The following is a 14,646-nucleotide window of genomic DNA, read 5'->3' as shown; positions in this document are numbered from 1 at the left end:
ATATGCTATGATTATTAGCTTGGTGCTCTTCTAACAGTGGGAGTAGGGGTGTCTCTGACTCTTTTGCCTGTTCTTGGGACCCTTTTCCTCCTACTGAGTTGCCTTGCCCAGCCTTGATATGAAAGTTTTGCCTAGTCTTATTGTATATCCCTGAGAGGCCTGCTCTTTTCTAAAGGGAAACAAAGGAACAGTAGATCGGGGTGGGGATGGAAGAGGGACTGGGAGGAGCAAAGGGAGGGGAAACTTCAGTCTAAATGTATTGTATGAGAGAAGAATTTTAAAAAGTTGACACCTGTTCATGATATGCTTGGGGAGTTAATTAATGGGCAGAGAGCAAAATCACAATTGTGGTTAAAGGACAGAACAGTCAACAACACTAATAGCTTATTCAGAGAACATTTGGGTTAAAATATGTATATGGTGTACAATGACATTGTTAATTAATTATATTTTTCATTTGTTTTACATTCTGACTGCATTTTTTCCTCCCTTCTCTCCTCCCCTCCCCCCTCGCCTCCCCTCTGGTCCCCCCCCCATCCACTCCTCTGCTTCTGTTCAGAATGTTGCAGGCCTCCCATGGGTATCAACAAAGCAGGGCATATCAAGTTAAGGTAGGACTAAGATCCTCCCTTTGTATCAAGGCTGGGCAAGACAACCCAGATGAGGAATAGGTTCCCAAAAGCCAGCTCAAGGGTTAGGGACAGGCCCTGATCCCACTGCTAGGAGTCCCACAAATAGACCATGCTACACAACAGTTACAAGTATGTAGAGGGCTTAGGTCAGCCTCATGCAGGCTCTTAGCTTTCAGTCCAGAGTCTGTAAGCTCCTATGAGGCCAAGTTAGTTGTTTCTATGGGTTCCCTCGTGATGACCTTTATCCCCTTGGCTTGTACAATCCTTCCTCCCTCTCTTCAACAGGATTCCTGGAGCTTGGCCCAGTGCTTGGGTGTGGATCTCTGTGTCTGTTTCCATCACTAGATGAAGGCTCTCTGATAATGATCAGGGTAGTCACCAATCTGATTACAGATGGCCAGTTCAAGCACCCACTCCACTATTAGCCGGGCTCATCCTTGTGGATTTCTGGGAGAGTCCCTCGCATCAGGTTTCTCCCCGACCCCGAAATCCATCCCCACCCAGGAAAGTAATGAAACAGTGTCATTTTACATGGGTAAAAGCACCATGAGGCTTAAAATAACTCAAAATCCATGACTTAGATCTACTGTCATGTTTTCTAATGCATCCAAAGATGCACAGCTTACAGAAAAGAATATAAAATAATGATGCATAAACTAAGATATTTTCTGTATTAACAGTTAGAAGACAAAGTGAAAAAATATCTCTTCATTTTTAAAATGCACGAAGGTCCACAAAATCCCTGGAAGACATAACAGAAAGGTGGCTGTGAGACTATACGAAAGAAGTAATCAGTGTACTATATGCATTGACATCTTACAATGTGGTGGAGCAGCATTGCACTCCTGAATGAACAGACACAGAGAGTTTACAAGCACAACTTCTTCCAAATTTAACCCATTGATGAAACAAATCCAGTAAAAGCCCTAACTTTTTTTTTTTTTCAGAATTTGACAAACTGTTTTAAAAAACATTTTTCATTTACTTATTTACAAATGAGTGGGACTTTTGAGGACTGGCAGACCATCAAAGTCAGTGGCACACTTGCCTTGAATGTGCAAGGCCCTTGGCTGGTCCTCTGCATTACAGATATTAGTATATACATACAGTCAGAAAAAAATCTTAAAATTGTTTAACTTTACTTACTGCTGAGTTGGGGTTTGGGGGGCTTTTTATTTATTTATTTGTTTATTTATTTATTTTTTGCTTCCACTGAATTTTCTAGTTGATTTGATAATGTGAAATAGAATTCAGAAGTAGATTCCCTGCTCTGCCCTCAATTTCCACGTGGTGGACCAAGAGCGCTACAGTACCAGATCAGAAGTTAAGTGTTTATAGCCTGGTGCTGGCATTTGACCTGGAATGGGCAGTACATGGTTGGTACTGCCTTGCAAAAGCATTTCCCCAGCAAACAAACACATGCAAACATGATCTGAATGCATGCTCACTATGCTGATCAGTGTTGAGGGGGAGGACAGCCTCCCACCCCCAGGACTGGCCTATTGGTTGGTAAGGTATCCCTGTATGCACTTACCAGGACACTGGCAGGTGCCAGTAACCAGAGTGTTGACAGAGCCCAGCCTCCTCCATATCAGATCATGCAACTCCTAAGAGGCAATCGCTACAAGGGTCAGCCTTTGAAACGATGGCCAAGTGCAGCTAATAATAAACCAGTATCCTGGGCCAAGAAAGAAGAGTGTGTTATTGGCTGATGAATCACCCTCCTTCTCAATGACATATTATAAAATCTTGGTTTTTCCTCAGGAAATTTTCACAAGTTTACAGCCAGAGCCCAGAAGCACCATGGCATTTCTTGGTGTCACCATTGCCTTGCTGGTGTGGGTGGCCACCCTCCTGATTATATCCATCTGGAAGCAGATCTACAGCAGCTGGAACCTACCCCCAGGACCCTTCCCACTTCCTATCTTGGGAAACGTTTTTCAGCTGGATTTGAAGAATATTCCCAACTCCTTCACCAAGGTGAGAGAAATGACTGCATCAAGAAAACAAGTTAAAGATTAGATATGATGCATATATATTAACCTGTCAGTTGCTATCTGATGACAGATTACCATGATATTTACATTGCATTTATTTTACAATCCAGTCTGGCTTGGGCATGGAGCACTCACAGTGAGTCATGCCATGCAGGCCCAGAGGCCCCGTGCAATTGGAGTTATTAAGAGATACTGATGTTACTGGTATCATTATGTGTCAACTGTGATACAACAACAGGTGTACCCTAGCTGGTGTCAGCCTGTGTCAAAGAACAGACTGAAGAGGGAAATGGAAACATTGAGCCAATTGTGATTCACCAAAACACAGCATCTGCCTTTTTCTAATTCTATGAACATTGCATGGGCTAACCAATACCATAATGCTACCAGGCATGGAGTCAGTGCTTGGTGTCTGTGTTACAGATTGCCTTTGCCCATGGCAAGGTAGCTACAGGATTCAGGAGCATTGATTCCAAGTTAGCTGGCAGTATCCTGGCATGTAGAGCCTCAACTTTGGAACAAACAAGGTGGTTAGTGTTGGCATTGATTAAACAGCCACAGAGGAGAAAATTGTGTCTAGTGGAGGGAAGGGTCCTGCAAATCCAGCACCTTTAGGTAGAGAGAATATCCCCACATCAGACTGAACAAAAATGGCCTTTCCCCCAAGCTCCTCTACCTCTCTGTGAATAGTAGGAACAATAACAGGAGAGGAGGGCAGTCTGGAGCAGGCTGACTCCTGCCAACCTCCTGCTCTACTCTGTGCATTGATCTCTGTAGTTGGCAAAGCGCTTTGGGCCAGTATTCACACTGCACCTGGGCTCAAGGCGTATCGTGGTCCTGCATGGCTACAAAGCTGTCAAGGAGGTGCTACTGAACCACAAGAATGAGTTCTCTGGCCGAGGGGATATTCCTGTGTTCCACGAGTATAAGAACAAGGGTGAGTTGGCTTCTTGGGCTATTGGAGGGGGCAAACTAACAGGGAGAGTGATGTACATACCATTTGATCCCCGAAATATTAACAAACTGTAGTAGCAGTAATAGGATGAAGGCAGAAAGGCAAAGACTCGGGTGATGGCTTGTGCCTGCATGAAAGCTGCTTTGAGACTTGTACTGAGCAGGCACTGTAAGCTTCATGAGAAGACCTTCAGGCCCCCACCCCTTACCCTAGCACTGATCAACTCACAGAGAAAGACAGAGAGGCTATTTCTGAACCCAGGAAGTCTTCCCTAGAGGATCCATCCATCTTTAGTATCTTGCATTTTTCTGCACTTCTTGGAACTCTTTGCACACAGCCCAACTGTCAACTGAGGAACAGATGGTCCCATACACCCAAGTCCTTCCAGTTAACATGAGGTATCTAAACCTGCCTGGAACTCTGTTTGCAGGGATGGATCAAGCTTTAGGGCTTTGCTTTCCTCTATTGTAGCTGGTGATCTGAATGGAGGGAGAGAGGGGGAGTAGGGAGGGAAGGAAGGAGAGAGGGAGAGAGAGAGAGAGAGAGAGAGAGAGAGAGAGAGAGAGAGAGAGAGAGAGAGAGAGAGAGACCTGTGCTACCCTGAATATTGCTCACCTGTTCCCTCCTGCAGCAGGGAAGTCCAAAATGCAGGCTGTTTTCACAGTTCTACCTTCTATTGAGTGTGAGCACCTAGAACTAAGGATGCTCCCAGCTCACTGGTGCCACCTGCTTGCCAAGCCTCCACCTTGTCTGTACCTTTTTGCTTCCTCTTTGTAACCAGGTATCCCAAAGCAGATGAGAGAAAGGTGACCCATGATTGTGCCTGAGTCAACTCCAGTGATAAATTTCTACAAACCTTTTTCCTTTTGTGTGGATTCCACATCAAAGCATGCTCAACTTTAGGTCTCATCCTAGTGTCTAGCTTGGTTTCCCAGCCTGTGTTTCCAAAACTACTTCACTCGAGCAGGAGCATTTGAAGTTCCCTACTGGGGCTTTCTGTACAAACAGAATTAACTATCTCAGTCCTTGTCCTTGCCATGGAAGTTACTGAGAGGTACCAAGCAAGTGACAAGGACCTGCTGGGAAGAGCACAACCCTTTATGTGGGGCCCTTACCTATCCTCTGGCCCCGCTCAGACAACGGAACAGTGCAATTAGGGTCTGTATCTCCACAGGCTAGATTCAAAAGGCATTTGCTGCCTCTGTCTTGGGGCCCCAAAATCCTATTTTTATGCATCCCACACAGACCAGAATGGTATGTAAAATCAGTGGGACCTTAAGTAAGGGATGACTTTGAGTCTCCAGTGTTCTTTGTGAATGTTTGTTGTACTAACATTAAGATTAAGCACAGGTATGTACCAATGTACCAAAATAACTGCATACATCATATAAGTAAATGTGGAGAAAACATGGTCCCACCTGAACAGTCAACCTAGAGAAAGTGGTAGGCTATCAGCTCTGTCACTCTCTCAGTCATCAGGACATGCCTCTAACCTTCAGGATAAAACTGATTCATAGCTCTTAGCTCATATCACATACTTCCCTTTCCCCTCCCAGGCTGGCCATCTCTTGCTCTAGGAAGTTCTTTAGCACCATAGTAAGCATATGTTCCCTGAGAACTTGCACATGTTCTGCAGGGTGTTCCACTAGGCATCTCACATTTGATTAGGCAGTTAATATGGGAGAGATTATGAGATGCAAGCACTGCACCCCAGGTAGATATAAATCATTATTGTTTGTCTCAGAATGCTCAGAGCCTAGACGGTACCTTAGACATGGTAGATATCAAAACATTATTTATTGAAGAAATGATGAAGGGAAAAGTAAGAAAAGAAGTAGGCAAAGAAAGAGAAAGGACTTCTGGAACACAGAGAGGCCAGAAGGACTTTGCTAAGCAAAAGCTGGGTAGAGCTGGCCCTGGATACTTCGAACTGGCTCCAAGGGGGATCCAGGATCTTCAAGCAACAAGTAACAAGCCATCAGTCAGGATGACTTAGATTCAGATTTGAGGGATGAAAAATGCTCACAGAATTAGCTGAGCTAGAGATGGAAGAGAAGAAAAACTAGTTTCAGACTTGTTGATTCCCAATGTCTCATCAAGTCATGTTGTAGGAGGAGAAACAATACATTTTGTTTGAAGGGAAAGTACTCCACAACATTTCATTGAGTCTTTATATCTTAATTTCTTCAAAATGGGAAGACCTGTGACCTTTAGATTTTAGTAAAGGAGGTTGCTTTGGAACCAGAAAGCTGTGAGTTGAAGTGTTTGTGATGCGAAGGTTAAAATAAAACCCATGAGCTCAGAAATGCTGCTAAGAACTCTGTCACTAGGCAGAAAAGGGGAGGGTGCTCTTTTGGAGTGGCTGCCTACAATTGATTCAGCATGGAAAGGTTCAGAGCAAAGTATGAAACCAAAGAAAATGTACTGGTGCCAAGAGAAACAACTATGAAGCATGGCCTTCCGTTCCCTTCTCTGTGCTTCTTCTGCGCCTGCACTTCTCACCCAGGACCCCAAGACATTTCCCCCTCCTCTGCTACTTCTCCAAGAACTGAGGATTTGGAGTAACCCTATTGGTCCCTTTTTCTTAGGGATTATTTTCAATAATGGACCCACATGGAAAGACGTTCGGCGATTTTCCCTAAGCATCCTCCGTGACTATGGGATGGGGAAACAGGGTAATGAGGCCCGCATCCAGAGGGAGGCACACTTCCTGGTGGAGGAGCTCAAGAAGACCAATGGTTTGTATCTCAGTAGTCAGAAGGGATCATGGCTAGGTTCCCAAGGACACTGAACAAGCTGGAGGCAGTTGGCAGCTAAAGGAACCCTAGGGAAGGAAAAGGTCAAGCTAATCCCCAAGCACTGCTTTCTCAATTTGAGTCCCAGTTCTTCCCAGAAGAGCAAGAGTGGCTACCCGGTGTGACTGTTGTACCCTAGATAGCATTAAAAAAGTAAAGACACTTGGGGGCTCAGAAATTCATGATGTCTTCCATGAGAACTCATGGAAGACTGAGTTGGCTAGGGAAGGCCACGATGAGGTGCTCACACTCTACCTGTTTTCCAGGCCAGCCTTTTGATCCCACCTTCCTGATTGGTTGTGCACCCTTCAATGTCATTTCGGACATCCTCTTTCACAAACGTTTTGATTACAATGACAAGAAGTGTCTGAGACTCATGAGTTTGTTCAATGAAAACTTCTACCTGCTAAGTACTCCCTGGATCCAGGTGACAGTGCTCTTCCTTTTCCATGAACCTTCGGTTGCATTGTTTACATTAGAAGAAAAATCCAGGTTGTGTGGGAGAGACAGGCCTAGGAAAGCAAATAACAGGAGAATACAGGAGGGTATTTGACTGGGTTGGCTCAGTACTTCCTACATCAGTGACCGTGTCTACTTGCATGTACATGCTCCCATCCACACTACCCCCAAAAGACAGTTGAACCCAATATTCTAAACAGTATGAAAAAGACAACCATTAAAAAAAAAAAAAACAACCATAAACTCATTGTTTGGAGGTTCCTACCAGTTACACAGTTTTTGTTCTCCTTAGGCTTACAATAACTTTTCAGATTATCTACGATACCTACCTGGAAGCCATAGAAAAATAATGAAAAATGTATCTGAAATAAAACAGTACACACTTGAAAAAGCCAAGGAACAACTCCAGTCACTGGACTCAAACTGCCCCCGGGATGTGACGGACTGTTTGCTTATAGAGAAGGAGAAGGTATGGACAAGATGACCTTGCTGGGGTGGGGCAGAGTGGACACCTACAGTACTTACATTATGACCAACTCACTGGTGTTCAGACTGAGCGTGATGGCTGCATTTTGATAAGCATTGTTTTTCATAAACATGCTTGGCTTCAGCATGAACACCAAACTCTTCTCTGGTCTCTTTTGGAGGTGAAGTCCCTCTGTTCAGCTCCCTCCTGTTCATGATGAACTGCAACCCTTCAGATAATCTGATCTTGTCTGAAAAATAGAAAACTTCAGCAGTATTATTAACCAATTTTGTTTGGCTTTCAGGGTACTAGGCCTCCCCACTTTCATATTCCTGCAGTCTCTGGGACCATTTAGATTGCTACCCTACCTTCTTTTTGTAATGGCATATAAAATCCTACAGGGATTTCCTCTAGATAATTTCCATTTGAGAATCCTTACCTTTAGCTCAGTTTCTCCCTGCTCCTGGTCCAAAGGCTCAGCCTTGAGCCTGAAAAGAGGCTGGGGCTAGCCCCTGCAGCTTAGAAGGCCATTATCATTATTAGGCAACTCTGGCACTGATGAGCAGGCCAAGACCCTGTGACCTGGGTAAGAAACCTTTCCTGTGCTTTCCTGGGAGCCTCGGTGTCCCCAATCATGAGCTAGAGAGGGTTTTCCTGGTGACACAAGAAGAGTCTGACATAACCTGGTCCCTCCCTGCTGAAGAGCAAATAGGCGTCACCTTCTTACACCTAAAGAGATCTATCTCATCAGGGCCCTATCTGTCTCCAACTTCACAGGAAAAACACAGCAAAGAACCCATGTACACAATGGAAAATATTTCTGTGACTTTGGCGGACTTGTTCTTTGCGGGGACAGAAACTACCAGCACAACCCTGAGATATGGGCTCCTGATTCTCCTGAAATACCCAGAGGTTGAAGGTACATGAATGAGAAGCTGAACTCCCATGTGGCACAGCTGAGTCTGTCAGGATCACTCTGTGCAAGTCAGGCTTTAGCTGTTGTTCTGTGGCTGCTTACTGACCTTCTCAGTGCTTCTGGATCACTGAATGAACTTGTTTAAGGGCACAAGACCATATGTGCCAGGGCCTAGTATCCTAAATGCTGGCTGTTCCCACATACACTCCACTGGGATGCCTGTGGCCCAGTGATGAAATGGAGAGGGGAATGAGTCTGTGCTCTGCTCTGTACATAACTTATTTATGATGAGAAAATAATGTTCCAGTTTCCCCTGACAAAGACTTTTTGAAGTGATAAGCTGAGACAGGGATAGGGACCAGGCTGGGGTCATCCCAGAGCATCTTACTCCAATGGATTCTGAACGGAGATTGAGAGAGAAGCAGTCAAGGCTGCCCCAAATCCACTTCACTTCCTCTTCAAGGCAGGAGGAATTCTATGCCTGAAGCAGGCATAGGGGTCTTAAACAGTATTCAGGGGGTTATACATATACTTGCCAGATAGAGGCAGTGTGATGATCCCGACATGTAAGTCGAAGGAGATCACCTTTAGTAGAGGAATTGAGGGGGGTTACAACCTAAGACGAAGATACTCAAAGGCCTGAAACCCTGCCATTCTCCAAGCTGGGCATAGATCTGGGCAGGTACTATGTACAAAGCAATGCTTTCCAAGAAGGTGGTTATGTATCTATCCAGGGCCAAGATTCGAGCTCCAGCCTTCCTGTCAGCAATGCCTTTGACTTTTCACATCAGAAAAATGAAAACGGAAGATGGTTAAAGTCCAGGGAGGAAAATATACTAATTACAGTACCTAGAACTTTGACTACTGTACTATGGAAACATGAACTGGAAAATGTCTTAAATTATTAATTTAATGAATTTCTAACATAGACAAAGAGAAAGTAAATACGACAGGTACCCATATATCTATTGCTAAACTGAAAATCTATTAATATTTTGTTCTGTTTACTTTGGAGCTCTTAAAAAATGGAACATTATATGGCTAGCCAGAATCCAGCTAACAGACACTTCCCTGCCTCACTCCTCAGATATGGCAATATTTCAGGGCTACTATGCAGCATTCCCATGTGACTTGGACATTTAATATTAACAAAATATCAACACATAACTCATTGTTTTAATACATGCCTTAATATTATACCATACCATACACAACTTAATGCCACTTGCTTTTTTCACTCCACATATTATTATTATTTGATGTTGAGCCTTAGGTGCCACATTAGAGACAGAAACTCATCAAGATGTTAAGTCTTCATTGTCCCAATGAGCAGAGGGGTACAGCCTTCTTGGAAAGGACTTACACATGGCTAACTCCAGTTACTTTATTCAAACAATTACAAGGCTAATTGGGGCTGGGAAAGGTTCCAACTACCAAAATCATCTTACTCTTACTGTCCATGAGAACAGACAATCCATACAAATCTCAGTCCCTTTTGACTGTGTCAAGCAATAATCAAAAGTAAGAACTCTGGGTCTGCCAGGAGTGTCTTAGAACCAAGGTCAGTGTAGCTGCAAACTCTCACATAGCACCAAGTGCAGACTCTCCAGATAAACAAATCTTCAATGTTTAAACAGTGTCAAAACAAATTCCCAGCCTCTACTGATTTACCTAAACATAGCAAAGGTTTTGCTGAAACATTGCTCTCAAAGACAAACACCAAGGCTTTACTATACATTTCATTTAAAAAAACAGACATAATGGCTTTATTTAAATATCACTACATATTATAGAGTCCCATAGTGAGTTCCAAACACAGAAAGACTAAAGAACTTAGCAAAGACTGCTATTACCTCTGTCATAATCACAGGGACTTTTAGATTTCAAAAAACTGTATTCTAGTCTGTAACTCTCTTCCTATTTCTCACACTAGTAAGCCCTTCTAAGGGTGATAATGCAAAGATTTCCCTTTAAGAAGAAATGGCCAAGACCCTTTTGTGATCTCTACTCCTAATATGAAGAGAGTTGGAAAAACTACCACCAGTTATGACAATGGATGCCCAAACTTCCTGTCAACTGTGAATAATCTGACAGATCTTAGCTTTCACTGACAATTCAAAGTACCTGGGGATTTATAAACTCAGTTTAAGGTGCTCCATAAGCATGCAATGGGTGGCTTGGCAGGTGAAGAGAAGGATAATTAGATAACTGTGTGGGTGCATGGAGGGACCAGGGGATAGTTGGGTAGATGGATGAGTAGGTAAGTGAGAGTGTAGAGGGGTGGATAAGTCAATGGGTAGGTGAATGGGAAAGTGGGTGAGTTATATGGGCAGATAGGTGAGCAGGTGGGTGGAAGTAATTATATATATGGATGGATAGTAAGTGAACATCAATTCTGAAATTAACCCTTTAAACTGATCTCATTCATATCTTGGCAGAGAAACTTCATGAAGAAATTGACAGGGTTATTGGGCCAAGCCGTGTTCCTGCTTTCAAAGACAGGCTGGAGATGCCATACATGGATGCTGTGGTGCATGAGATTCAGAGATTCATCAATCTTATCCCCTCCAACCTGCCCCATGAAGCAACCCGAGATACCATGTTCCGAGGATATGTTATCCCCAAGGTAAGGCACAAGCTGGAGAGCCCTCCATGGGCATTGTCTGTTAGTTTATCATCTAGGTTACCCTTCAGGATTGGGACTCAAGGGCACCCTTACCATAATATGCAGCTGGATATGGAAATCAAGCCAGCATTCTTGTCCTGCAGAACACTTCACCCACAGTCACGCCGATAACCCTATGACCAAAGAAATGGAGGGAATCATGGAAAATGTCTCTTCAACTGGCCCATAGGACTTGTACAACATTATAACACTGAGAACCCATGGCAGCAGCAACCCAGCCTGGGACCCACCTTATAAAAGATATGGGGCCTTCCTCTTCATTTATACCTGATCCCTAGCTCTTTTCTATGTAGTCTTTAAATAACACTGCAAATCAAAATATGCTCTCATGCATAATGTAAAATTCCAATATCCCTCTGATGGGGGAAGTCCTTATGTGTATATGTTTATCTTATCAGTTGCTGAATAAAGCACTGTTGGCCAATAGGGAAGCAAGATAGGTGGAACTAAGAATCGAGGAGGATTCTGGGAAATGTAGTAAAGAGAAGTCTTATGATCCAGGCAGGAAGTTACATAGCAGGCAAACTCAGAATATAAGCAGGGACAAGCAGGAAATCACTCTTCCTCCTCCTCTCTTCTCTGTGAGTCGCCATGTAATCACCGGCAAGAGAGGACACATACGGCTGGCGTCCTCAATAAGATAAGTCTTTATAAAATATATAGATTAGTAGTTATGGTTGATAATTAAGACTGAGCTAGCATATAAGAAATCCTAGTCATTGGCCAGCAGCATTGTACCTACTTTATTAATCTGTGTGTTATTTTGGGTGCCCACGTGGCGACGGGGCTGGTGGATAGATTTATCATTACATCCCTCTTCACTGGGGTCTTCTAATTGAAAGCCTATGTTTTGTTAACTTAACTGATAGAAACTTCTACTTCTTCCAGGGTACAATTGTGATTCCAACTCTGGACTCCCTTTTATTTGACAGTCAAGAGTTTCCAGATCCAGAGAAGTTTAAACCTGAACATTTTCTAAATGAAAATGGGAAGTTCAAGTACAGTGACCATTTCAAGGCATTTTCTGCAGGTAAGCAGAGTTCAGGGGTCACACCATCCCCAGGAAATTGTCTTCTCCAATACTATGTCTACTTCCCATGTGCTCTTCCCCCATCCTAGAAGAGGACTGCCATCCCAACTCCACCATGCCATTATAACACATAACCCAAGTATGTTCCTCCTTGTTCAAAGAAGTCAGATGTCATATTTCATCAGAAGTCCTGAAAATAAAATGTTTTGGGTTGATTGATTTATCAAAGTGAATAACATTTTTTCTAGTTGTTAGGCTGTTTGTTAAACTGTTTCCACTTTAACCAGGGCAGTAAAAAGCTCTCAAAACTATATTACCTACTTCTTCATAAATTTCCACAAGAATTGCTAAACTCTATTCTTTAGCTATCTGGACTCTTCTTAGCAAGCATCTGTACCTTTTAGATGGTCCCTTCTCAGGGCCTACCTAGGGATCCAGTAAAGGGAGATCCCACAGCCAGTTTGATAATTTTAACCACCTATGTTTGCACCTGTCCCACTTTCCTGAAATTATGGCAAAGAAGCTTTGAGTTCATTTCCCTAAACTATCACTTGCTTACGTAGCAGAGTTCTGAATGAGTCATTGCCATTGTTGTTCTCTGACATATGACCACTGGTGTACAGGGGCCAATGAGCACTGACAGTGAATCTTTTTAGGTGATTTACCTAAAGCCTCCTCCCACACTCCCGATACCTCAATGTTGGAAGTGTTGCTCCTCAAGAACCCCTCAGTAGCTCATCAGCACTGTTGTTACTTCTAGGAAAACGTGTATGTGTTGGAGAAGGCCTGGCCCGCATGGAATTGTTTCTGCTCTTGTCTGCTATTCTGCAACATTTTAATCTGAAGTCTCTGGTTGACCCAAAGGATATTGATCTCAATCCTGTCACAGTTGGTTTTGGCTGTGTCCCACCTGAATTTAAACTTTGTGTCATTCCCCGCTCATGAACCTGGAAACTGCCTGTCTCAAGTGAAAAGTCAACAGAGATGTCCATTATTATCCCTTAAAATGTGACTTTGTTTTTTAAAAATTCCAAGCATACAGAGTTCCTATCATTAAATGAAGCAGAAAAAGAGTAAATAAAATCTCAACTAATTATATATTAGTTGGGAATTTAGTGAGGAGGACCTTTTCCCCTTGGCTATGTAAAAGTTCCCCAGTGAGTGAATACCATTCCATAGCCAACAGCATAACATCTTCCAATCAGTCTGTCCCTGACTTCTCTTGAGGATTTGTTTGGATATGTGGGATGATCCTGTGGGATATGTGAGGGAGAGAAAAGAGGTTAAGAGACTCAGAAAGAAGACAGAAGAGAAGAGGGAAACAGAAAAAATCCTTTCTGCCCCAGGGGAACAGCAGGAAAGAGAGGGGAAAGAGAGCATAAGTGGGTGGAGGTCTTTCTTTTAAAGGGGTCCTTTGCACCTGGGCTGACCAGGGTACAGCCTGAGTGCATTCTGCCAGGTGACAAGGGCAGGCCAACATAATGCCTGAATCCTTACAGATCCTGGTTATCTGCCTATCTCAAGACCCTGAATTTAATGATACATTCAAAGTTCTCTGATGGGGAATGTCCTTCTGTATATATGTTTCTCTTATTGGTTGATGAATAAAACACTGATTGGCCAGTAGCCAGGAAGGAAGTATAGGAGGGGCTACCAGATCAGAATAATTCTGGGAGGAGAAAGGCAGAGAGAATCCACCAGAGAAGACACCATGTAGTTTCTGGGAAGACACTGGAGCATTCTCCAGTTAGATAAGACCACGTGGAAATATATAGATTAATAGTTAAGGTTTAACAATTAAGAGAGAGATAGCCAGTAAGAAGCTTAGCCATTGGCCAAACAGTTTAACAATAATAAGTCTCTGTGTGTTTATTTGGGGTTAAACGACTGTGGGACCAGGTGGAACAGAACCTCCATCTACAGTTCTCTTATGGATTAGAGTACATATTCATAGGTTCTCAGGATTATAATGTAGATGCTTTAGGCTGACCCCACTTTCCAGATCATCTACTTTGGGACACTACTGAAATCCAAAGTTAACAAATGCAACAACCCCCACTGAAGGCAATTAGATCATCATAACTCCACAATGGCAAGACTACTTCTCTAGAAAAACAAGGAAGTAAGAGTATAATTTTAAAATTTGCTTTGGGGCAGAGAGGTTTCAACTTAACAGATTGCCATTAGGATAATTCTGAAGTGACAGGGAAAAGAGAGGGTATGTGTAGCTCTAAGAGCCATTAACTAATTATAACCTCATCTGAGTTTGACACCTGGTCAACAGAGTCACTAAATATATTCACTTAGTGGTGAAGCTTAGGGTAGCTCAAATCTGGTTGTCTTTTCAAGAAAGTAGCATCAACTAAGTAAAGTTGCAAACCAAGCAAGGTGGCACATATCTTTAATCCCTGCATTCAGGAAGCAGAGGCAGGCAGATCTCTGTGAGTTTGGTGTCAGTCTGGTCTACATAGCAAATTCAAAACCAGACAGGACTACACATTGAGACCCTGTCTCAAAACAAACAAAACAAAACAAACAGGAGTGTAGTTCTTTAGGAGACTTAGTCTTGCCTTAAGGAATTTACTATTGCTCTGTAGTGTACATATTTCTTCTGGGCTTGATAAGCCCATACCCATCTTGAATATTCAGTAACTATGGCAACCTGTGGGAAACCTTGTCCCTGAATCATGGCAATGAAATAAACCCCACA

General features: G+C 43.1%; 1 protein-coding gene across 1 annotated transcript; it reads left to right on the top strand.

Annotated features, from left to right (window-relative positions):
- The first annotated feature begins 2,435 nt into the window (after positions 1–2,435).
- LOC100765891 (cytochrome P450 2E1) lies at positions 2,436–12,881 on the top strand. The gene is made up of 9 exons (XM_027409042.2): positions 2,436–2,612; positions 3,407–3,566; positions 6,173–6,322; positions 6,646–6,806; positions 7,131–7,307; positions 8,082–8,223; positions 10,659–10,846; positions 11,795–11,936; positions 12,697–12,881. The coding sequence occupies exons 1-9, from the start codon at positions 2,436–2,438 to the stop codon at positions 12,879–12,881; spliced, it is 1,482 nt and encodes a 493-aa protein (XP_027264843.1).
- The last annotated feature ends 1,765 nt before the right edge of the window (positions 12,882–14,646 follow it).

The sequence above is a fragment of the Cricetulus griseus genome, chromosome 3 (genome assembly GCF_003668045.3).
Source record: "Cricetulus griseus strain 17A/GY chromosome 3, alternate assembly CriGri-PICRH-1.0, whole genome shotgun sequence".
In the NCBI taxonomy this organism is placed as follows: Eukaryota; Metazoa; Chordata; class Mammalia; order Rodentia; family Cricetidae; genus Cricetulus; species Cricetulus griseus.
The sequence above is the reverse complement of the archived record's forward strand: the minus strand, read 5'-3'. Positions and strand labels throughout refer to the sequence as shown.

Excerpts from the sequence above, each read along its gene's own strand:
- LOC100765891 (XM_027409042.2), top strand. The coding sequence starts at position 2,436 with ATGGCATTTCTTGGTGTCACCATTGCCTTGCTGGTGTGGGTGGCCACC. Across the intron at positions 3,567-6,172 it reads CCACGAGTATAAGAACAAGG|GGATTATTTTCAATAATGGA; the intron begins GTGAGTTGGCTT and ends CCTTTTTCTTAG. Across the intron at positions 8,224-10,658 it reads GAAATACCCAGAGGTTGAAG|AGAAACTTCATGAAGAAATT; the intron begins GTACATGAATGA and ends ATATCTTGGCAG.